This window comes from Salvelinus namaycush, chromosome 6 (genome assembly GCF_016432855.1).
Source record: "Salvelinus namaycush isolate Seneca chromosome 6, SaNama_1.0, whole genome shotgun sequence".
Lineage (NCBI taxonomy): Eukaryota > Metazoa > Chordata > Actinopteri > Salmoniformes > Salmonidae > Salvelinus > Salvelinus namaycush.
In genome coordinates this window covers 48,849,923-48,875,647 of record NC_052312.1, presented here as the reverse complement: position 1 = coordinate 48,875,647, position 25,725 = coordinate 48,849,923, and the positions used below count along the sequence as shown (strand labels likewise).

At 45.4% G+C, this 25,725-nt stretch overlaps 1 protein-coding gene across 1 annotated transcript in view; it reads right to left on the bottom strand.

Annotated features, from left to right (window-relative positions):
• Positions 1-25,340, bottom strand: part of LOC120049168 (protein piccolo-like) — a 106,672-nt gene extending 81,332 nt beyond the window's left edge. Inside the window, exons 1-3 of the mRNA XM_038995396.1 lie at positions 25,132-25,340; positions 21,540-22,566; positions 18,183-19,211 (exon numbers count right to left, since the gene is read on the bottom strand). Of these exons, the coding sequence (XP_038851324.1) occupies positions 18,183-19,211; positions 21,540-22,566; positions 25,132-25,340 (2,265 nt within the window). The remainder of the gene's footprint in view (positions 1-18,182; positions 19,212-21,539; positions 22,567-25,131) is intronic.
• Positions 25,341-25,725: the final 385 nt, after the last annotated feature.

Sequence of the window (25,725 nt, the reverse complement as noted above, 5' to 3'; positions counted from 1 at the left end):
TGTCTATCAGCTGATGTCTCCTTATAGCTCTAGAGTAGCGTGCCTGTCAAGTCTGTCTATCAGCTGATGTCTCCTTATAGCTCTAGAGCAGCGTGCCTGTCAAGTCTGTCTATCAGCAGATGTCTCCTTATAGCTCTAGAGTACCGTGCCTGTCAAGTCTGTCTATCAGCAGATGTCTCCTTATAGTTCTAGAGTACCGTGCCTGTCAAGTCTGTCTATCAGCAGATGTCTCCTTATAGTTCTAGAGTACCGTGCCTGTCAAGTCTGTCTATCAGCAGATGTCTCCTTATATCTCTAGAGTACCGTGCCTGTCAAGTCTGTCTATCAGCTGATGTCTCCTTATAGCTCTAGAGTAGCGTGCCTGTCAAGTCTGTCTATCAGCTGATGTCTCCTTATAGCTCTAGAGTAGCGTGCCTGTCAAGTCTGTCTATCAGCTGATGTCTCCTTATAGCTCTAGAGTAGCGTGCCTGTCAAGTCTGTCTATCAGCTGATGTCTCCTTATAGCTCTAGAGTAGCGTGCCTGTCAAGTCTGTCTATCAGCTGATGTCTCCTTATAGCTCTAGAGCAGCGTGCCTGTCAAGTCTGTCTATCAGCAGATGTCTCCTTATAGCTCTAGAGTACCGTGCCTGTCAAGTCTGTCTATCAGCAGATGTCTCCTTATAGTTCTAGAGTACCGTGCCTGTCAAGTCTGTCTATCAGCTGATGTCTCCTTATAGTTCTAGAGTACCATGCCTGTCAAGTCTGTCTATCAGCCCAGCAGATGTCTCCTTATAGCTCTAGAATACCGTGCCTGTCAAGTCTGTCTATCAGCCCAGCAGATGTCTCCTTATAGCTCTAGAGTACCGTGCCTGTCAAGTCTGTCTATCAGCTGATGTCTCCTTATAGCTCTAGAATACCGTGCCTGTCAAGTCTGTCTATCAGCTGATGTCTCCTTATAGCTCTAGAGTAGCGTGCCTGTCAAGTCTGTCTATCAGCAGATGTCTCCTTATAGCTCTAGAGTACCGTGCCTGTCAAGTCTGTCTATCAGCAGATGTCTCCTTATAGCTCTAGAGTACCGTGCCTGTCAAGTCTGTCTATCAGCTGATGTCTCCTTATAGCTCTAGAGTACCGTGCCTGTCAAGTCTGTCTATCAGCTGATGTCTCCTTATAGTTCTAGAGTACCGTGCCTGTCAAGTCTGTCTATCAGCAGATGTCTCCTTATAGCTCTAGAGCAGCGTGCCTGTCAAGTCTGTCTATCAGCAGATGTCTCCTTATAGCTCTAGAGTACCGTGCCTGTCAAGTCTGTCTATCAGCAGATGTCTCCTTATAGCTCTAGAGTACCGTGCCTGTCAAGTCTGTCTATCAGCTGATGTCTCCTTATAGCTCTAGAGTACCGTGCCTGTCAAGTCTGTCTATCAGCTGATGTCTCCTTATAGCTCTAGAGTAGCGTGCCTGTCAAGTCTGTCTATCAGCAGATGTCTCCTTATAGCTCTAGAGTATCGTGCCTGTCAAGTCTGTCTATCAGCTGATGTCTCCTTATAGTTCTAGAGTACCGTGCCTGTCAAGTCTGTCTATCAGCTGATGTCTCCTTATAGAAATCAACCAAAACAAGCTCAATAACTCAATGTATGCACACACTTCTATTGAATATGCATTCACCTGTATTGTGAATAGGCCTAGGCTACATCTTGATTTACCCAGATGATCAATAGAGATTTACCATTCAAATAAATTATTACCATTATGCTGTTATGTAGATTGGTTTAAAAAATTGTAGTGAGTCATTAATGCATACACTCAAAAATCAAACATTTCAAATGATATTGAACACAAAAGATCTGTCCGGATCAAGTGCCATTCATTCAGCTAATGTTTTTTTGTTTTTTTGCCTTGGTATCGTTTTGGTATCACTTTGGCATGAAGTATCGTGATGGTATTGAGTATTGTGATACTAAACCTGAAATTGAAGTAAAAATTCTGTGTGCATACGTGCCCATGTGCATGTGTATGACATATATCTGTCAGTGTCTCTGTGTATCTATGCATCTGACATAAGCCAAAGCTGACCTGACGCAAATACAACAGCTTGCGCTATCGGAACCAGGGTCTCAGTGTGTCTCTGTGCATCTCCCCCTCTCAATAGGACTTAACACTGGCACCTCATCAATTTCCTGGCGCCGGTATCTTTTGGCCGCAGTCGCTCACTTGGCTTGGCTAAAATATGGCTTACGTCTCCTAAACCTCCAATCCCTCGTAAATGTGCTGTAGATAATGAAGAATCATGACCCAGTAATAGGTCTGTATAACAGGGGGAGCTGTACCGACGAGGGCCCTGGAGGTCTGCTAACCCCATATGTCACACAGAGGAAAACCCCAGATAGTACAAACACTATACTACATGTGATGTTCAGGCAGCTTCCATTTGAAGTTGGACATTCTACATCTCACACTACATAGTATTGGTCTGTGGGAAAGGGAATATTAAACACATAAATGTACACAAACACAACTACATTCACCAGGCCTCCCTAAAACTGACCCATAGTCACACATACTTTATTGGGTGTACATGCTAAACTTTAGTCTCTTCCTAAGACTCACACACCTCCATGGTCGAGAGAGAGAGAGAGAGAGAGAGAGAGAGAGAGAGAGAGAGAGAGAGAGAGAGAGAGAGAGAGAGAGAGAGAGAGAGAGAGAGAGAGAGAGAGAGAGAGAGAGAGAGAGATGATTTCCCATGGTGCCATGTAGTTGCTTGTATCCTCAGCTCTTTTGTAGCTCAGGCTATTTTTGCCCATTTCTGTCCTCGGGGCAAGTGATGGGAGTGAGAGTGACGGTAGTGTATACAGAGACAGACAGAGACGCACACACGCACACAGAGGGACGCACAAAGACACACACACATAGAGGGACGCACAAAGACACACACACAGGAAACTCCGTTCTACTGTATACAGCAGACTTGGCTGGTATGGTGGATTAGTAAGGCTGAGGAGAGAGACAGAGAGAGTGAGGTATGCTTACGTTAACACTGAGCTAGGCTGTGTGTGTGTGTGTACAGTATTGATGCTTTCCATTTGTCTGTGTGTGTTTCTGTGTGTGTATCTCTGTATGTGTGCATTTCTTTGTCTCTTTGAGCATCAATCTGTGTGCATCTCTGTATGTATGTACAGTTGAAGTTGGAAGTTTACATACACCTTAACCAAATACAGTTAAACTCAGTTTTTCACAATTCCTGACATTTAATCCTAGTAAAAATTCCCTGTTTTAGGTCAGTTAGGATCACCACTTTATTTAAAGAATGTGAAATGTCAGAATAATAGTAGAGAGAATGGTTTATTTCAGCTTTTATTTCTTTCATCACATTCCCAGTGGGTCAGAAGTTTACATACACTCAATTAGTATTTGGTAGCATTGCCTTTAAATTGTTTAAATTGGGTCAAACGTTTCGGGCTTTGTGATGGCCACTCCAATACCTTGACTTTGTTGTCCTTAAGCCATTTTGCCACAACTTTGGAAGTATGCTGCAACATTTTCCAATTGAAAGACCCATTTGCGACCAAGCTTTAACTTCCTGACTGATGTCTTGAGATGTTGCTTCAATATATCCACATAATTTTCCTTCCTCATGAGGCCATCTATTTTGTGAAGTGCACCAGTCCCTCCAGCAGAAAAGCACCCCCACAACATGATGCTGCCACCCCCGTGCTTCACGGGTGGGATGGTGTTCTTCGGCTTGCATGCCTCCACCTTTTCCTCCAAACATAATGATGGTCATTATGGCTAAACAGTTCTATTTTTGTTTCATCAGACCAGAGGACATTTCTCCAAAAAGTACGATCTTTGTCCCCATGTGCAGTTGCAAACGGTAGTCTGGCTTTTTAATGGCGGTTTTGGAGCAGTGTCTTCTTCCTTGCTGAGCAGCCTTTCAGGTTATGTCTATATAGGACTCGTTTCTTCTGTGGATATAGATACTTTTGTACCTGTTTAATCCAGCATCTTCACAAGGTCCTTTGCTGTTGTTCTGGGATTGATTTGCACTTTTCGCACCAAAGAACGTTCATCTCTAGGAGACAGAACGCGTCTCTTTCCTGAGCGGTATGACGGCTGCGTGGTCCCATGGTGTTTATACTTGCGTACTATTGTTTGTACAGATGAACGTGGTACCTTCAGGCGTTTGGAAATTGCTCCCAACGATGAACCAGACTTGTGGAGGTCTAAAAAAGGTTTTGGCTGATTTCTTTTGATTTAACCATGATGCCAGCAAAGAGGCACTGAGTTTGAAGGTAGACCTTGAAATACATTCACAGGTACACCTCCAATTGCCTCAAATTATGTCAATTAGCCTATCATAAGCTTCTAAAGCCATGACATAATTTTCTGGAATTTTCCAAGCTTTAAAGGCAAAGTCAATTTAGTGTATGTAAACTTCTGACCCACTGGAATTGTGATACAGTGAATTACAAGTGAAATAATCTGTCTGTAAACAATTGTTGGAAAAATTGCACAAAGTAGATGTCCTAACCGACTTGCCAAAACTATAGTTTGTTAACAAGAAATTTGTGGAGTGGTTGAAAAACAAGTTTTTTTTTTTTTTTTTTGAATATTTTATTTTTGCATTTTCCAATTAACAACATTCAAGACAAACGTGAAAAGATATTAGACAACAATAGGAGAAAGTGACAATAACAGATGAGCATAACAAAGAAAGACAAAATAAAACAAATTATAATTATATGTACAGACATACAATAAAAAAAAAAAAATTATAATGAGACATTGGATCATATGGTCACCTGCCGTAGGCTACATATTATACGTTACGTGTGAAACATTATATAAGGATAATATAGAGATTCATTCAATGTGATGTGGGGGGAGATTCTCCATGTAGTCAATAAAAGGTTGCCAAATTCTATAAAATGTATTTAACTTATTCCTCAAGCGGTAAGTAATTTTCTCCAGTGGGATACAACTATTAACTTCTGATAGCCACATTGCAACTGGCAGGGGGGAATCCATTTTCCATTTCAAGGCAATACATTTCTTGGCAATCGCTAGCAATATTTCTGTTAGCTTTATAGTATGGCTTTGCCTAAGATTGGTGTTAGTAAAGTTGCCCAGTAGACAGACCTCCGGGTCTAGAGGGAATGCAACCCCATGAATTGAGGATATGGTATCGCATACCCCCTGCCAGAAACCGTGTAGTTTTGAACACTGCCAAGTGGAATGGAGGAATGTTCCTTCATCTGAGCCACATCTAAAACATAGGGAGGAGATATCAGGGTTGAACTTGTGCAGTCTAGATGGGGTGATGTAGAGCTGATGGAGGAAATTAAACTGGATCAGTCTGTATCTGGAGTTCAATGTGGATGTAACACCATCCCTGCATAGGTCACTCCATAGACCCTCATCAAGATCAATACCCAGATCTTTTTCCCATCTAAGTCGGGGTTTATCTAGCCCAGGCAGTGTTAGTCCTGACATAAGAGCATCGTAAACACGGGAAATGATCTTGAACAGTGGTTGGTCTGCGTGGCAGAGATGTTCAATAGGTGACATCTTAGGTAGGTTCCATTGTCCCTTGAGAGACACCCTAATAAAGTTTCGTAGTTGTAGGTAGCTAAAGAAGTCCCTGTTAGGCAAGTGGTATTTCTGTTTCAGCTGATCAAAAGACATAAGAACTCCCTCCTCGTAACAATGTTCCAGAAGAGTGATCCCCTTATCAGACCATGGTCTAAAGTTACTATTCTGGAAAAACATAGGAATCAATCTATTGTTCCATAAAGGGGTTTTAGGGGAAAGGAATCCCCCTCGTCCGAACAGCTCATGCAGTTTGCACCATGCCAGGACAGAATGTATGATTAAAGGGTTGTCTGTGATGGTTTTTATAGATTTTCTGTCCCATTTGTAAAACAATTCTGCCCCAGTGTCATCTTTTACCTCAAGCTTTTCAATGTTCAACCATGAGGGAGAGGGACCCTTGTCAAACCTCTGAGCCAGAAACCTAGACTGTGCTGCCCAGTAGTACATTCTAAAATTGGGGAGGTTTAAGCCCCCTTGACTGTAATCCAGGGTCAGTTTATCCAGGCCAACCCTAGGGGTTTTGCCGTGCCAGATAAACCGTCTGGTCATCTTGTCGAGAGAGGAAAAGAATGCTGCGGGAACAGGGATAGGGAGAGATTGAAACAGATATAGAAATCTGGGCAGGACATTCATTTTAATTACATTGATTCTACCCAGTAGAGTGAGAGGTAAGTCCATCCATTTACAAAGGTCACCCTCCACCTTTTGCAACAAATTGGCCAGATTGAGTTTATAGAGGTTGTTCAGGTTACCATCCACCATTATGCCCAAGTATGTGAAGCCCATAGGCGACCATCTAAAAGGGAACTTGTGCTTGATGGTATGATGGTCAAAGACAGACAACGGTAAGATTTCGCTTTTATCTAAATTGACCTTATATCCAGAGAAAGAACTATAACCCTGTAGTAGGATCTGCAAGTGAGAGAGGGAGTGTTCTGGGTTTGTTAGAAATAAGATAAGGTCATCCGCAAAGAGTGATAATTTATGGGTATGGGGGCCCACCTCAAAGCCATGTATGTCAGGGCACGTTCTAATAGCCTCAGCCAACGGTTCGATGGCGAGGGCAAAGAGGTGGGGGCTAATTGGGCAACCTTGTCTGTTCCCCCTATGGAGAGGGAAAGAGGAGGAAGTAATCCCGTTGGTAGCAATCCTAGCTTTAGGAGATTTGTAGAGTGATTTTATCAAATTTACAAACCCGGTACCTAAACCAAACTTTTCCAAGACGCGAAAGAGGTATGACCATTCAACCCTATCAAAGGCCTTTTCAGCGTCGAGGGAGACTGCGACACTAGGTATTTTGTTTTTGTTAGCAAGGTGAATTATATCAAAGAACCTTCTGAGGTTATTGGAGGACAATCTATTAATTATGAAGCCAGTCTGATCTGGGTTGACCAACAGGGGAAGACATGACTCCAGTCTCTTAGATAGCATCTTGGTGACCAGTTTACAATCTGTGTTAAGGAGAGAGATTGGTCTATATGAGGCGCACTTTAGTGGATTTTTCCCTTTCTTGTGGATTACAGTAATCACTGCTTGAGAGAAAGACTCTGGAAAGCAGTTGTCTTCCCTGGCTTTTTTAAGTACCTCCATAAGGTAGGGGACCAACAGCTCCCTAAATTCTTTATAGAACTCTGGAGGGAAGCCATCCTCCCCAGGAGATTTATTAGAAGGTAAGGATTTAATGGCCTCCAACAATTCAGGAACTGAGAAGTGTTCACTCAGGCGCTCGCTGTCTTCCCCTGACAGGCATGGGAGGTTGAGAGAGGAGAGAAAGGAGTCGATCTCTGATAGATCATCGCTTGATTGGGAAGTGTAGAGGTCTTCATAGTATTTCTTAAAAGTATTATTAATTTCAGTAGGGTCGAAAGATATCTCATTAGTAAGAGTTTCTATAGCATTAATTGTCCTCTTACTTTCCTCTGCTTTCAGTTGCCATGCCAATACTTTGTGTGCTTTCTCTCCAAGCTCGTAATAACGCTGTTTTGATTTAGTGATGGCCCTCTCAGCTTGATATGTGTTCAGAATATTATATTTCAGTTTTTTATTCACCAAAAGCCTGTATAGATCTTTAGTTGGGCCTCTTTGGTAGGTTTTCTCTAGCTCTGAGATTTCAGATTCAAGGGCACTCAGTTCCGCACCGTGTTTTCTCTTCAGCCCTTTAGTATAGGAAATTATCTGTCCCCTCAGGTAGGCCTTCAATGTGTCCCAAAGAATGAAACTGTCAGGAGCGGAGGGTTTGTTTGTCAAAGTGAAAATATTGATCTGCTCTTTGATGAATGCACAAAATTCAGGTTGCTTTAGGAGTGTAGAATTTAGTCTCCATCTATATGCTCCATTTACCTTGGTAGGAATGGAGATTGATAATACCAGGGGAGAATGGTCACTAAGCAATCTGGGGAGATACTCGACATCTAACACTCTATGAAACAGTTGTGTCGACAGTAAAAAGTTATCTATGCGTGTGTGTGTCTTGTGTGGGTGTGAATAAAAAGAGTAGTCCCTATCCTGTGGGTGCAACTGTCTCCAGATGTCTAGTAAATTGAGATCTTTCATGAATGACATGGTGAGCTTGCTGGCTTTGGTAAGAAGTGAGGGTTTATCAGAGGACCTATCAAGAACTGTATCTAAACAAAAATTAAAATCTCCTCCAACCAGTAACCATCCTGGTGGTGCTTGAGCGACCTGAAGGAAGACATTCTGAATAAACATATGGTCATCGAAGTTAGGAGCGTAGATATTCAATAGGGTCCAAGACTCTGAAAACATATGCCCCTGCACCAAAACAAACCTGCCAGAGGGATCAGAGATGGTGTTGCTGACGCAGAAGGGGATGTGTCTACTTATCAAAATTGCAGTTCCTCTTGCTTTGGAGTTAAAAGAGGACGCAAAAACTTGTCCTACCCATTCCCTCTTCAATTTCTTGTGTTCACTGGATGTAAGATGTGTTTCTTGTAAAAACACAATGTCAGCCTTTAATTTCTTAAGGTATGTATAGACTCTCTTCCTTTTAATCGGGCTGTTAAGACCTTTTACGTTGAATGTGACATATTTTAGTGGGTTAAGCATAGTAGGGTTTCAAATATGTAACTGAATGGAAATCTATCATATGTAGATAGTTAGGAAATGTTTCAACTTTGGTTTGAACACAGAAGTGACCTATGTGTCTCTTTAGGAAGGAAACAATAAACATAGAAAAAAGGGGAAAAAAATAAAGAATCCCACCCACCCCGATTGTTAGACTAAAACCACAATCCCAACAATCAAACATGAATACACTTGTAGAGATACGTTGCTGCTCGCTTTCCATCTTGCTCTTACTAGCTAAACCTTGGCGTAAACTAAAACCTGCGAGCTCTCTAAATTGAAAACAAACGTTGTGAATAGATATTTATGGCTGAATATTTACTGCCCACGGTAAGGGCTGCTTGAGTCTCTTTTCGAAAGATTAACATAAATGAGGGGAAAAGCAGTGGGCCTAAATCCACTTATTTGCTTCGCCCAGTGATATGTACTAAACCAAAATATACTCTCCTGTAAATGTAATAGAACTCACCCCGGAAAGATACGGTTAGTTGAAAATGTACAAATCAATTATAGCGACCGGAGGATATCAGCGGTTCAGTCCGGATAAGAGAAAACAAACAAACTGCATCTTATCCCCCAAAGAGACCGTCCTGGCTCAGACGTTGCTCAGTTCTTTGAGAAAAGTGTACACTTCTCCCGGCGTGTTGAAGAGATGGCTTCGGCCTTTGTACTGAACTTTCATCCGCGCAGGGTGGATGAGGTAGCCGATGATGTTCTTCTCCTTCAGTGCTTTGGCGGCAGGTCTGAACTGCTTGCGACGTCTTGCGAGATCCGCGCTCATATCCGGGAAAAGGCTGACCCTCTTGCCATCAATGGTTATGTCCCCTTTGGCTCTTGCGAGTTGCAGTACCTTCTCTCTGTCTTGGAAACGGAGGAACCTGATCAGGACGGCCCGTGGGGGCTCATCTGGCCGGGGTTTCGGCGCTGATGTTCTGTGGGCGCGTTCGATTTCCAGTGACTTGGTGAAGTTGATTGTGCCTAGGGCATCCGGGATCCATTGAGTGAAGAAACGGACCGGGTCACGGCCCTCGCTGTCCTCTTTCAATCCCACCACACGGATATTACTACGTCTGCTCTGGTTCTCCATCTGATCTACCTTGTTTTTGAGGTAGGCATTGTCCTTTTGCAGTTGTATCAAGACCTGGTCATGTCGAGCGATGGTGTCTTCAACTGTGATAATGCGCAACTCTGCCTCAGTCGTTCTCAAAAGGAGATCATTCATGGAGGATTTCAGGTCGTCAATGGAAGAATGGAGTTCAGCCGTTCTCTTATCGATTTTCATAGAAAGACCTTTGTTACCATCCTGAATTTCCCGGAGGAGAGTAGCCAGCATGTCGGCAGGCTCGCAAGAGGCCGAGAGCAACAGTCTGGGACTGTCGTTTGAGTTATGAGGGCTAATGCTAATCTTGCTAGCGTTATCGTTATCTTGGGAATCAACGACGTTTTGGTCGTCCTTCTTGCCTCTCTTTCGGCGGTCCATGGCTCTTTGGGAAGGTAAGTACTTGACAATTTATCAGCCGATGTTAGAATATTGTTTCAACGTTGTTATTTAGGTAATAATAGAATAACTTTGAAGAGCTCGGTTTGTCAACGTCTGCTCAGCTCCGCGGCATCACGTGCTCTCCGAAAAACAAGTTTTAATGACTAAGTGTATGTAAACTTCCGACTTCAACTGCAGATACCGATGAACTTACTGTTTGTATGTATGTATGTATGTATGTATGTATGTATGTCTGTCTGTCTGTCTGTCTGTCTGTCTGTCTGTCTGTCTGTCTGTCTGTCTGTCTGTCTGTCTGTCTGTCTGTCTGTCTGTCTGTCTGTATGTATGTACTGTATGTACTGTATGTATGTATGTATGTATGTATGTATGTATGTATGTATGTATGTATGTATGTATGTATGTATGTGAGTCAATAGAAGACATTCCTGTTCATATGCTAGCAGTGTGGGCTGAAGCAGGCTCACAGTGTGGGAGGCAGTGTATGCTGAAGCAGGCTCACAGTGTGGGAGGTAGTGTGGGCTGAAGCAGGCTCACAGTGTGGGAGGCAGTGTGTGCTGAAGCAGGCTCACAGTGTGGGAGGCAGTGTGGGCTGAAGCAGGCTCACAGTGTGGGAGGCAGTGTGGGCTGAAGCAGGCTCACAGTGTGTTAGGTAGTGTGGGCTTAAGCAGGCTCACAGTGTGGGAGGCAGTGTGGGCTGAAGCAGGCTCACAGTGTGGGAGGCAGTGTGGGAGGCTGAAGCAGGCTGACAGTGTGGGAGGCAGTGTGGGAGGCTGAAGCAGGCTCACAGTGTGGGAGGCAGTGTGTGCTGAAGCAGGCTCACAGTGTGGGAGGCAGTGTGGGCTGAAGCAGGCTCACAGTGTGGGAGGCATTGTGGGCTGAAGCAGGCTCACAGTGTGGGAGGCAGTGTGTGCTGAAGCAGGCTCACAGTGTGGGAGGCAGTGTGGGCTGAAGCAGGCTCACAATGTGGGAGGCAGTGTGGGAGGCTGAAGCAGGCTCACAGTGTGGGAGGCAGTGTGGGCTGAAGCAGGCTCACAGTGTGTTAGGTAGTGTGGGCTGAAGCAGGCTCACAGTGTGGGAGGCAGTGTGTGCTGAAGCAGGCTCACAGTGTGGGAGGCAGTGTGGGAGGCTGAAGCAGGCTCACAGTGTGTGAGGCAGTGTGGGCTGAAGCAGGCTCACAGTGTGGGAGGCAGTGTGGGCTGAAGCAGGCTCACAGTGTGTTAGGTAGTGTGGGCTTAAGCAGGCTCACAGTGTGGGAGGCAGTGTGGGCTGAAGCAGGCTCACAGTGTGGGAGGCAGTGTGGGAGGCTGAAGCAGGCTGACAGTGTGGGAGGCAGTGTGGGAGGCTGAAGCAGGCTCACAGTGTGGGAGGCAGTGTGTGCTGAAGCAGGCTCACAGTGTGGGAGGCAGTGTGGGCTGAAGCAGACTCACAGTGTGTTAGGTAGTGTGGGCTGAAGCAGGCTCACAGTGTGGGAACCACAGGTGTACCCAGCTGACCACAGGTGTACCCAGCTAACCACAGGTGTACCCAGCTGACCACAGGTGTACCCAGCTGACCACAGGTGTACAGCCATTCATTTATCCAGGATGAATAATGTCACATCTTATTGGTCCTGTAGACCTACTTGTAAACAAACACAAACTGCCTCAGATAAATACATATTTATCTTTGATATGATGGCCAGATAGAAAAGTTGAATGTTGGATCATGAACCTAAATGTTGGATTCAGCTTCCTCATGATGGTGATGGTCTCTACTAGAAAGTATAATAAATGATATTATATGACTATAGCATATTCATTGTCTCTGTATGTTGGCACAAAGACATGTCTGTGAGGTTGTCCACAGAGCAGGCGTTGGAAATGGCTTAGTCTAGTGAATGCTGTAGCTCAGATGTCATGGTTCCTCTCTCTAGGTTATATAATATAAAACTGACAAGGGCCTTGGATGCTGTCTGATGTGAGCAACAAGGCAGTCTCATACAGTAGTGTCTGCATCGCAGCAGTCTCATACGTTACTGAGTGGACTATAAATATAATTTAACAAAAATGATTTGAAACGAATAAACTGCATATTGTTATTCTAACACACCTGATTCAACTAGTCCACTAATCGCCAAGCCATTGAGGTGTGTTAGTGCTGGGCTGGAAATGACAGAGAAGAGGTTTTAAAGTGTTGTGCTGGGCAGAAGCCATTTCAGAGACAGAATCAATGTATTTTATGCTTGGGGAGAGCAAGAGTAAATATAGTCAAACAGAAGAGGCAGAACAGTAGAGGCAGAACAGTAGAGGCAGAACAGTAGAGGCAGAACAGTAGAGGCAGAACAGTAGGGGCAGAACAGTAGAGGCAGAACAGTAGAGGCAGAACAGTAGGGGCAGAACAGTAGGGGCAGAACAGTAGGGGCAGAACAGTAGGGGCAGAACAGTAGAGGCAGAACAGTAGGGGCAGAACAGTAGGGGCAGAACAGTAGAGGCAGAACAGTAGAGGCAGAACAGTAGGGGCAGAACAGTAGAGGCAGAACAGTAGGGGCAGAACAGTAGGGGCAGAACAGTAGGGGCAGAACAGTAGAGGCAGAACAGTAGAGGCAGAACAGTAGAGGCAGAACAGTAGGGGCAGAACAGTAGAGGCAGAACAGTAGAGGCAGAACAGTAGAGGCAGAACAGTAGGGGCAGAACAGTAGGGGCAGAACAGTAGAGGCAGAACAGTAGAGGCAGAACAGTAGAGGCAGAACAGTAGAGGCAGAACAGTAGAGGCAGAACAGTAGGGGTAGAACAGTAGGGGCAGAACAGTAGAGGCAGAACAGTAGAGGCAGAACAGTAGAGGCAGAACAGTAGAGGCAGAACAGTAGGGGCAGAACAGTAGAGGCAGAACAGTAGGGGCAGAACAGTAGAGGCAGAACAGTAGAGGCAGAACAGTAGGGGCAGAACAGTAGGGGCAGAACAGTAGAGGCAGAACAGTAGAGGCAGAACAGTAGGGGCAGAACAGTAGAGGCAGAACAGTAGAGGCAGAACAGTAGAGGCAGAACAGTAGGGGCAGAACAGTAGAGGCAGAACAGTAGAGGCAGAACAGTAGAGGCAGAACAGTAGGGGCAGAACAGTAGAGGCAGAACAGTAGGGGCAGAACAGTAGAGGCAGAACAGTAGGGGCAGAACAGTAGAGGCAGAACAGTAGGTGCAGAACAGTAGGGGCAGAACAGTAGGGGCAGAACAGTAGAGGCAGAACAGTAGAGGCAGAACAGTAGAGGCAGAACAGTAGGGGCAGAACAGTAGAGGCAGAACAGTAGAGGCAGAACAGTAGAGGCAGAACAGTAGAGGCAGAACAGTAGAGGCAGAACAGTAGGGGCAGAACAGTAGGGGCAGAACAGTAGAGGCAGAACAGTAGAGGCAGAACAGTAGAGGCAGAACAGTAGAGGCAGAACAGTAGGGGCAGAACAGTAGAGGCAGAACAGTAGGGGCAGAACAGTAGAGGCAGAACAGTAGAGGCAGAACAGTAGGGGCAGAACAGTAGAGGCAGAACAGTAGAGGCAGAACAGTAGAGGCAGAACAGTAGAGGCAGAACAGTAGAGGCAGAACAGTAGAGGCAGAACAGTAGAGGCAGAACAGTAGAGGCAGAACAGTAGGGGCAGAACAGTAGAGGCAGAACAGTAGAGGCAGAACAGTAGAGGCAGAACAGTAGGGGCAGAACAGTAGAGGCAGAACAGTAGGGGCAGAACAGTAGAGGCAGAACAGTAGAGGCAGAACAGTAGAGGCAGAACAGTAGGGGCAGAACAGTAGAGGCAGAACAGTAGAGGCAGAACAGTAGAGGCAGAACAGTAGAGGCAGAACAGTAGAGGCAGAACAGTAGAGGCAGAACAGTAGAGGCAGAACAGTAGGGGCAGAACAGTAGAGGCAGAACAGTAGAGGCAGAACAGTAGAGGCAGAACAGTAGAGGCAGAACAGTAGGGGCAGAACAGTAGGGGCAGAACAGTAGAGGCAGAACAGTAGAGGCAGAACAGTAGAGGCAGAACAGTAGAGGCAGAACAGTAGAGGCAGAACAGTAGGGGCAGAACAGTAGAGGCAGAACAGTAGAGGCAGAACAGTAGGGGCAGAACAGTAGAGGCAGAACAGTAGAGGCAGAACAGTAGAGGCAGAACAGTAGAGGCAGAACAGTAGAGGCAGAACAGTAGAGGCAGAACAGTAGAGGCAGAACAGTAGAGGCAGAACAGTAGGGGCAGAACAGTAGAGGCAGAACAGTAGGGGCAGAACAGTAGGGGCAGAACAGTAGAGGCAGAACAGTAGAGGCAGAACAGTAGGGGCAGAACAGTAGGGGCAGAACAGTAGAGGCAGAACAGTAGAGGCAGAACAGTAGGGGCAGAACAGTAGAGGCAGAACAGTAGGGGCAGAACAGTAGGGGCAGAACAGTAGAGGCAGAACAGTAGGGGCAGAACAGTAGGGGCAGAACAGTAGAGGCAGAACAGTAGAGGCAGAACAGTAGGGGCAGAACAGTAGAGGCAGAACAGTAGGGGCAGAACAGTAGGGGCAGAACAGTAGAGGCAGAACAGTAGGGGCAGAACAGTAGAGGCAGAACAGTAGAGGCAGAACAGTAGAGGCAGAACAGTAGAGGCAGAACAGCCAGAGATCCTTGAGAACAACATCTAAACTACTAAAGTACAGATTTGATTTGATTTGATGAGCTGATGGGTAGAAGAGAAATATAAAGAGGGAGAAAGAGGGACAGAAAACAAAATTAAAGAGACAGTAAGAGAGAGAGAGAGGGACAGAGAGACAGAAGCTAGGTTCCCATCCATTTGTCAAAAGATTTCCAAGCAAATATTCTAATATTCGGACAAAAAAAGGAATTATAATCCACTGGTCTAATGTAATTTGTTTGATCAACATTTAGGAAAGGTTCCCGACAATGTTCTGTTTCCATCAGGCCTGTTTTCAGTTTTTTATCTGACATGTACAGTTATTCACTCAAATAAACAGAGAAATGAACAGAGATAATAACAGAAGAGAGAGAGAGAGAGGCTCATATTGAGGAAGGTTAAGGGACACCTCTTCTGACTGGGACAGTCTTCCTGATGCTCTTTAAATCGTTTTAGGAAGCAGAGATGACTTTTTCTACAGCATGCCTACACAGCAAGCAACACACACCAAACAAACACCAACACACACCACACACCATACAAACACCAACACACACCACACACCAAACAAACACCAACACACACCACACACCAAACAAACACCAACACACACCACACACCAAACAAACACCAACACACACCACACACCAAACAAACACCAACACACACCACACACCAAACAAACACCAACACACACCACACACCAAACAAACACCAACACACACCACACACCAAACAAACACCAACACACAGATAAATGCTCCTTCAGACTCAATGCAATGCATGCACCAACCCCCACACATACACACAACCCCCTAAACACACACACACACACACACAAATAAACACAAACAAATACACACAAACAAATTCTCAGCTCGGAGCAAATGTTGGGAGAATGACAGAGGCAAGGCATGTCTGCTGACGAAGCAGAGAAAGGGGGGGATGAGTCAGTGTACTGAGGTAGGTAGACTGAGGCAGTAGCAGCCTCGTTGACATGGCCATCCAGCACCATGCCCTGTCCTAGACCAATGACTCACATGAACTATCTATTCCTCTTCATCACAAAGGACTCAGTGCTCTACGTAGCTCTCCATCAATCACCACACTTTCAGTTTCATGAAGCATCCTTGAATGGATTGGTTTAGATTAGATGCGTGTCTGGTTGGGTTGAATTGAATTTCAGCTCAGTTAAAATCAGGTTTGGGATCGAAATTCAACATGTTTAAATCAGGAAATTAGGACTTTTTCAATTAGTATGTTTTTCAGTGAACCTTTTCAATCCATGATCAGAATGTCCTATTCATTCTCGACTGAGTAAAGATGAATTTACATAGTCCCTGAAACATGGTGGTATTTCATCTCTGTCGGTTATACTCCGCACCTGGGTTGTGTTCATAATTGCACACTGTCACAAAGCGTTTTGCATTGGAAATGAAAATGAGCATTTCTTATTGGACAAGTCCAGCTAGTCCCTCACTATTTCAGTCAGTTTTCTTCAGTTTGGTGCCTAATGAACACAACCCTGATTTTGAGCAAAACAAGTATAATGGTTGCAGTGTTAAGACACACTGGTCCAGAGACACCTAATCTTTGGCTCATTAGGCCATGTAAGAACATAATCACCTAGGATGCTGATCTCCCCAACGTAATTACACATTTCCCCGTGCCTTGGACTTAATTCGAGGAATACGCTGCTCCTCATTACTGCCAAAGATGGGCCAGTACGACAACACAGAGACACCAGTCTATGATATTGGTAGCATTTTATATTGAGTTGACCTGTGTAGTCCAGAAGCCATAACCTGAGGGCCTTTGCTCCTCTAGGAGCTAAAATTAGTAGGTAAAGTAAGTGCCACCTGTGTAGTAATGAGGTAATTACACTAGTAACAACTTTAGGGTACATAGTAGTACTGTAGTAACTAGCTGTCTGAGCCAACACAAAGACACATGAGGGTCTATGATGTGTGTTTTACCTCTATTTTAACTGTCTTTTGAAGTACTGTATGACATCACAGTGTATGTGTTTCTACATACAATAATGTTAAATAAACCTAAACGTAAATGATGAACTCCATGAGAAAATGGAGAGCCTCTTCAGTGACGTTGTTTCATAATGGAGTGGCGGCCATCTTGTTGGGCGTGGTGGTGGAGTCATGGTTCTCACCGTGTGACAAGGAGTTAGACTGCCTAATCTCCTCGGAACACCTTAAATAGACCAGTAGCATGATTACTAAGGGAACTGGCCACGTGCTATGCCGCTAAACACTAAACTACCAACTAGCAAAGTGAAGCTAGCATGTGAAGCTACGCCAAACCTGCATTCGCGTGAGCTCAACTATACCTGCTTTCAACACTTTCACTGCTTTCACTCAAGTTTGAACAACTTACATTGTGAGTAGCTCCTAAGCCAAGCCAGACATGGTCGATAACAAATACAATCTAGTCACAGTTCAACCAAACTTGCTATTATAATTGAGAAACCAACTCTAGCCTTATTACACCCTATTGACCTGTCAACCAACATATACAGCGGTTACACAGTAGACATGCAATAAGTAGGCTACTGCTGTATTTTCCCCTCAGAATACTGTTTGACATCGAGCTTTGATTTGCTGAATTGAATGAAATTCTGTGCAGTTCTTCTATTAATACAATTCGATGACCCCATAAACCATCTGTTCTTGGGAACTGAATGTAAGTGATGTATGTTAATTCAGTGTCAATGGGACACGCTAGTAATAAATCAAAGAGTAGTTGGTTCCTATGACCACACACACACACACACACACACACACACACACACACACACACACACACACACACACACACACACACACACACACACACACACACACACACACACACACACACACACACACACACACACACACACACACACACACCCCTCTCTTAGATTACAGAGTCAAGTGGCATCCTTTTGAAGTGTAAATGGCGCTCAATAATGAGATGGCCATTTAAATGGCATTCATTTAGCCTTATTAACCTAGCCCCACAATGGCTTAGAGTTAGACTACAGTGCAGCTAGGAGGCTAGGGAAGGCTAAACACATCAACCACAAACCACTCCCTCAAAGGTCAAACACTTGCAGCAGTCATGACAACCAAGACCGTGACCAACGTTCAGGTTCACTTATGGTAAGAGCTGTACCTTTAAACAGGGTGTCAATATTTGTGTCCTGATTACAATTGGAAGATATAGAAACCAAATTGACTGCAGACGTGGTTTTTATATAGCCAGTGAGTGACTGAACAACATGGAGTGTACAGAAGACTGTAGCCCTAACCCACCTACTGTAAAAATGGAAACGGCTGAAATCCTTGTATGGTTTGTGTACCTTTCAGCAGAACTGTTTCTATTTTAGCAGTAGTGAAAGCTGTACTGGTCTTACCTCACCAAGATGAGGTGTGGGGTTGAAGCCACACAGGTTGCACACACTCTTCTTGCACTCAGTGCAGTTGCTGTAGTTAGGGGGGTCTGCTGATCCAACGTTCAGCTCCACCTTACACAGAGGGCAGTTTTCCTGGGCCCCCGAGCCTGTTGCCATAGTAAGCGGCTCCCCCGCTTTCAGAGGCTCCACGGAGGGATCTGCTTCTATGGACTTTTGGTCCTTCAGCAGGGAGACGACACGTTTGGGGGCCTTCTTGGAGGCAGGCGGGGTGTCAGGCCTGTCTGAGTCGGGGGGAGACCCGGGAGCGGAGAAGGGAGAGTCCGGGGGAGAACCGAGGGGAGAACAGGGGGCAGAGAAGGGGGAGTCTGGGGGAGAGCCGGCAGGAGAACCGGCAGGAGAATCGGCAGGAGAACCAGCTTTCTCATCCACAGAGTCCACAGAGTCGGTGGTCATGAGGTTGGTGGCCGAGCTCAAAATGGACGAGCCAAAGCCAAACATCTGGGAGGCAGCCGCCGGGGGCTTGGCTGTCTCTGTAAAACCACCGAACCCGCTGAACATCTTTCCCGTCACTGACTCTGCTGTTTTTTGGGGACCAGCAGCGGCTTTGGCCCGATCAGGTTTGGCTGATCCAGTGAACCCACCAAAGCCACTGAACATTGTTCCCGTGATGGACTCGGCCGCCTGGGAGGCAGCGACTGGAGGCTTGGCCACGTCGGTGAGCCCCCCTAGGCTGATGCCCCCCAGGCCCCCGAAGAAGCTGGACTCCTGTTTACCTTTGGCCGGTGAGGGCTGGGGGCTGCCTTTCGGGGAAGATGGGCCGGGGGATTTCTGTTTGAGCGTGGTTGGAGGGGTTAAGCCTCTGTCGGAGATGCTCTGCTGCTTAATCAGTAGATTGGGCTTCTTGCCATCTTTGTCAGGGTCTTTCCTTGAGGGTGAAGGAGGGGCAGAGCCCCTGCCCATCATAGGAGGGTCATCCATACCCCCCATAGCCCTCTGCATCTGGCAGTTGAGACACAGCCACTCTTTGCCCTGAAAAGATCCAAAACATGGTCAGCCACACATACGACACACACATATACACACATGTACTGTATGGCCGGGACGGTACCAGTATCGCGATACTCATTAGTAACGTGGCAAGGAAACAAAACAGGAAGCGGATTGAACTTCTTTAGGAAAACAGCCGTAATGTTGGAAACAAATACCATTATGTTGTCATCCAGAGTGACATGTATTTATTTTCCAAGTTATAGCACACAATATTTTACATACAGCAGGTTTTTAAAGGACCAAACAGTATGTTCTGCTTTGTATTTTTATATTTGCCATGAAAACAATATTGCGATATCACAGCCCAATATCACAGCCCTAATGTAGTGTATATACAGGTACACACACACACACACACACACACACACACACACACACACACACACACACACACACACACACACACACACACACACACACACACACACACACACACACACACACACACACACACACACACACAAAATCCTTTCCTTTAAGTGAAACATCACAGTAATTCAGAGAAAAAATAACTTAATTAGTAAATTTCAATAACATGCATGATTCTCTTTTCACACTGTAAATTGTTTTTCGCTCGGTTCATGAGGGATTTAAAAGCACATTGAATGATTTATACTAATTACGTGTTGCAGTAACGGGAGCTGTATTTGCAGATCGTGGCAATTTGCAGAACCACCATTAAATGTACTATTCGACAAGGCTGAATTACAAATGGAACATTTCTCTAATTTGAGGCAAAAATCCTATCATTACAAACCATTTTATTTGTTTTATGTGAAATGTTTATTGGTTGATTCATTGTTGAAATATAAGAAAAGTACTCTGATGAAAGTAGATGCATTTCATGGTTAGTTAGAAATGGGAAACCACTGTATTGATGCATCAGTAACACTTTATACATATATCATTAGATAATCATACTGATTTCCTACATGATATATACTGTATGTTTGTTCTAAAGATGGAGTTTCCTCACATATCCTGACAACAAGCTTAGCTACAGTGTAATGTGTTTGTTCACTACACAGGACATGGCCTTGGTTACCATTGTCTACAACAAGAAACCCGACAAAAGAGGACAATATTGACATGGTTATTATCAGTGTCTTGCATAGAACTACACTCACATTTCCGTTCCGTCTTTGTGATTACCATGCTCAATAATTCTACCCCCAGAAAAAGAGATGCAAAATATGACCACTTTGTGATTCTGCTGTTTTATCTGATAGCGTGTGCAAAGATATACTTTTTTGAGAGGGGCACTGATGACCAAATCTTTGAATTCATTATTTGTATTGTATTTTCTGTATATCTATAATAAATACCTTATATGGATAAGTATCAGATCACCTGCCGCCCTCAGTTTCAACAGGCATCATGCCTCGGGGGTGCATGGCTCGTGTGGTTGGTTACTGAAATCTGCCAGTGGCCGGCGGTTGGAGGCTTCCTGTGCCCATGACATGAGTCACCTTGATAGCTTCCCCACTGTCCATATGGCCCCTCTGTTCCTCAAGCTGTGTGGCGTTAATATGAGGGGCATTTACCGAGCTAGGCCTGACTGCATGGGCATCTCTAGAATGCTAAATGCTCAAAGGCTCATGCTAAAAAAGCTAATGCTAAAAAGGCTCATGCTAAAAAGGCTAATGCTAAAAAGGCTCATGCTAAAAATGCTAATGCTAAAAAGGCTCATGCTAAAAATGCTGATGCTAAAAAGGCTCATGCTTAAAAGGCTAATGGTAAAAAGGCTCATGCTAAAAAGGATAATGCTAAAAAGGCTCATGCTAAAAATGCTAATGCTTAAAAACTATCGCTCGGCTTCTTTAGGTATCAGAATTAACTGTTGGTTTTTATTGATTCACCTTTTTTATGTATATTTTGTACTGTAATGGTGTACTGTGCTTCTCTTGTGAAGGTGAAATGTCATTTAGACATGCTGGGTGAATTTTGTACTAATAAACAGAAACCGAAAACTTTAACTAATTCAAGGCATACGTTGGTTGTTGTATCTATGCAACGACACTGGCAGTAGACATTTAATTGAATGAAGTGTCTGATACATCTGGGACAGAATGTGATGCAAAAAAACACCATATAATAGACCCTCAGTCAGTACAAACTACAGTACAAATACATTTTAAGGGTAAGAGAGAGAGCAAGAGAGACAGAGAGGAACAGCGACAAAGGAAGTGTGGGAAAATGGAAATACGGTGGAGAGAGAGAGAAAGGGTAGTATAAATATATACCAGAGAACAGGAGAAAGAGAGAGAGAGGAAGAAAGCAAGCTAGAGAGAGAGGGCCTTCTCTTACCTCCGAGTCTGGGGGGCTGAATCCACATAGGCTGCAGACCTGGTTCTTACACATGGTACAGTTGCTGTAGTTGGGCGGCTCCTTGGAGCCCACGTTGAGCTGGGTACTCTTGCACAGCGGACACAGCCCACCTCCAGGTGGTTTACCAGGGCCTTGTGGACCAGGGGGACCCCCAGCTTTAGCTGGCCCGCCTGGCTGTGCACCGGGGCCAGGGGGTCCTTGCTGCCCAGGGGGCCCTTGACCGGGGCCAGGGGGTCTAGGTCCTTGCTGCCCAGGGTGCCCTTGTCCGGAGACAGGGGCTCTGGGTCCTTGCTGGCCAGGGGGGCCTTGACCAGGGGGTCTGGGCCCTTTCTGCCCGGGGGGTCCTTGACCAGAGGGTCTGGGTCCTTGCTGCCCGGGGGGTCCTTGACCAGGAGGTCTGGGCCCTTGCTGACCAGGGGGGCCTTGACCAGTGGGTCTGGGCCCTTGCTGCCCAGGGGGTCTGGGCACTTGTCCGGGGCCAGGGGTTCTGGGCCCTTGCTGCCCAGGGGGTCCATGACCAGTGGGTCTGGGCCCTTGCTGCCCAGGGGGTCTGGGCCCTTGTCCGGGGCCAGGGGGTCTTGGCCCCCCCTGCTGGGGGCCCTTGCTGCCCGGCCCTGGGGGCCCACCTTGGGGCTTCTCTCCAGGCTTCTCTTCCTTGTCAAACAGGCCAAATGAGGGCATGTTGACCCCGGAGCCCATGGAGGTAACCTCGGAGGACATGGAGGACATTCCAGAGGACACCTGGGACGTCATGGACGAGACAGCGTTAAGCGGGTTGGCCCCACTCAGGAAGCTGGAGCCAAACATGCCTGTTTTCTTCTCCGAGTCCTTAGGCTCCTGCCTAAATCGGGACTCTAAGAGGCTGAGGGACGAGGGACTGCGGCCAGGGGCCGGCCTGCCAGTGGGGCCCTCTCCAAACGCGTCTACGGTGCGACTCTTGCTAAGCCGACCAGAGGGTCCAACTCCTGGCTGCTGGGGCCGCTGCTGAACATCTGCCTCCGAGGGCCTGAGAGAGAGTGCGAGAAAGAAAGAAATAAATAAATAAAGAAACAAACAAAGAAGAGTCATTTGGCAGTACAAATGGAAATAGATGGTGTGTATGAATTTCAATACTCTGTGACTTCCTTTCTTTCCCTCCTTTCCTTAATCTGTACTGATGTGACAGAGCTGGATAGGTGAAAGCAAATTGCCATAGGCTTCCACCATGTTGTTGCATTTTCAGATCAGCGAAGAGGAAGGAGAGGAGACAAGGAGGGGAAGCTACTTTACACTATCAAATGGCTGATATTTGCCGGTTGCCAAACTTAAGGATGAGACTAATTACACACTCATGATCACCATCGCCGCAGAAGAGCTCCTAAATACATCATTCAACACACATACAGACACATATGTATCCCAAATAAACAGATCTTCCAAACAACCAAATCATTAAGAATGATAATCGTTATATGACAACTCATCACTCAAATTCTACAGACGTCTCAACAATCTGGTATGATGTGTTGTAATAACATAGCCTACTTAACCACAAGGCCTACATGAGGTCTGGCTCTTTGGGGGTATTGAGCAATACTGTAGGCTAAATGCTCAATGATGAAATGCACTTAAGCCTCTGACTGACACAACAAGCTAACCTTTCACCCCAAAGCCATTGGACATAGGCCTATCATCGGCACAGTGAGCACAAAGCAAGCATAGCACCAGCCCTAGGCTAGTGCTGATGGGAAAGTGAATAGCGCTGAATGACATCTACAGTTGAGAGATCATGGAGATATAGGAGAGAGAGTGCGAGACAGCTCAATGGGGTAAACTGAGATGGCCTTATTAGATTGAGCTGAGAGGCGAGATAGACGGGATAGACAGCCTAGCCTACACTGCTGTCAGGTGCAACCCTGCTACTCATCAACTGAGATTGAACCTGTCACGTAGATGATAGATAGATCAATGCCGAGCACGAAATAAGATCAAGCGGTTCAGGTTTGGAACAGTGAAGCGTCAATGTGAATTTGAACTGAAGGTAAAACATGAATTACAGAGAAAAATAGCTTGCCATTTGAGGCCAACAGACCATAAGCTAATTGGTGTTTAAAAGGAAAACTCCACCCAAAAACAATCTCTTGGTATTTGTTTCATTAGTCCATTGTTGACATAGTCCAAACATGTTTTGCTTGTCAGAAATCAAGTTTTCAAGTTATGTAACTTTCAAAATACAGAAAATTATGCAAAACGCAGCATCATATGATGCAAAATACATCATATGCGGATGATTTCTGTACTTTGAAAGTTACATATCTTGAAAAAACTTGATTGCTGACAAGCAAAACATTTTGGCACTATGTCAACAACGGACTAATGAAACAAATACCAAAAGATCGTTTTTGGGTGGAGTTTTCCTTTAAGTGACAAAAACAGCCCGCCAGTTCTGCCATTGGCAACTGTTGGTTTCAGCACCATGGAAAGCAACTAGCTCACAGACAGACCGCTCATCCACTTGGCTAATGCGCTTCCTTCCACAAGATGTTCGATATCTTTCCATTTCCAAAATGAAATTCAAAACCCACTTTCAAGATGCAATAAGGGGAAATCAATGACTGTGATGACATTTGCGATCGCTGTTCTATATATAGTCACATTAATATGTATGTATCCCCTCCCCCTATTCTGGCTTGGGTAATAATAACTGTTCTCGCCAACAGAGCGAATTAGTGATAAGGAATTTGTGATAACGTGTATCGTGTGCCAATGGATATTTTAATGATATACTGGTGGGAATTGTTGGTCAATAGGGGACACACAGCCAGCGTCGGCCTGAATATCGACTCTTGACATATATTTGCAATAGAAGCTATGTAAATACGATTAGGCTATGATATATAATTGACAACATTGGAATGGTGATATACAATGTTGGCACCGTGAGTGGAGAGGCTATTTGTTTGGGGTGATAGCGTCCTTCGTGGGGAAAAATACAGTGGCTTGACAGAGTAATTTTTACCCAGGAGGCATTTCGATTCTTTACAAACGCTGGTGTCTTACCACCGATTTTACAGCGGCTATCCTTCGATAATGGCACAATTAAACGATTTACGCAGTAATTCGCATGCAAATAATTGTTACAAGAGATTATTTCAGTATCATACCATTTAGTGCATTGTAATATTTGATCTGATGCGGTATTGTGAACGAACGGACAAATTGTCCAGCATTTTACCAGATGCTTTAATTTAATAAATTAAGCGAATTAACAATTTATGGTAAAAACAGCATTGGTCTTATAGCTATCAATGCTTCAAGACTATCTTTGTAAATGTCAATAACAATAACCAACTATCCCATTTTTGAATGGTATCATCTATCCCCATGGTAAATGTGAATGGGTGTGAACATGCATTCTCCTTTCCTGGCCATTCATAGTGATACACTGCTGACAAGCTGCAGTGCTCTGCCTAATCAAAACACGGCACAAACACACGCCTTTCGTTCTCTTTCATGAATATGCCCGTTAAATGACGGGGTACGGAGAGGAGTGGACATTTTAAAGTGCACAAAAATGCCAGTAAAATCCTGCCTTCGAGCGGGCGCGCCCCCGGGCTTGTTGGCTTGCGCCCTTGACATAGCCGCGGCGAGTTGCTTCCTGTCATCCTCGCTGAGTTGGCTCAGGTCCACCTGTGCCCCCGTGGAGGTCCGAATGAAGCCTCCTTTCCCGTCCGGTGCGAGCCCCTCCGGTAATCCAGCAAGCACCCCTTCGCCGCCTTCGAGGCTCGCTTCGTTCCCCATGATGGCCCCCTCCCGCCACCCCCCGTTTCGATTTCGACGCGACGCTCTGCGTTTTTAGCTCCAAAGAACGTGGTGAAAAGCGGTGAAAACGGCCCCCCTCGACTCTGCGTGCATCTCAAATTATTTCTCCATCTTTACATCGCCCTCTCCCTCGTTCTCTCAGTTCTGTGTTGATATCGCGCATCTCTTCTGTCGATGGACGACGGTTTTCCGTGCGGGTCTGTCTTCAGTTCTATCCTACTACACCACATCCTCTCCCTCTCTCCCTGCGCTCTCAAACGCGCATGTTCCGCTTCTGACAGGTGACAGAAGACTTCGCTGAAGGAAAATACGTAGGCTTTAAAGGGATCAACGTTAACCGTTAAAAACATAACGTGTAGGCTAC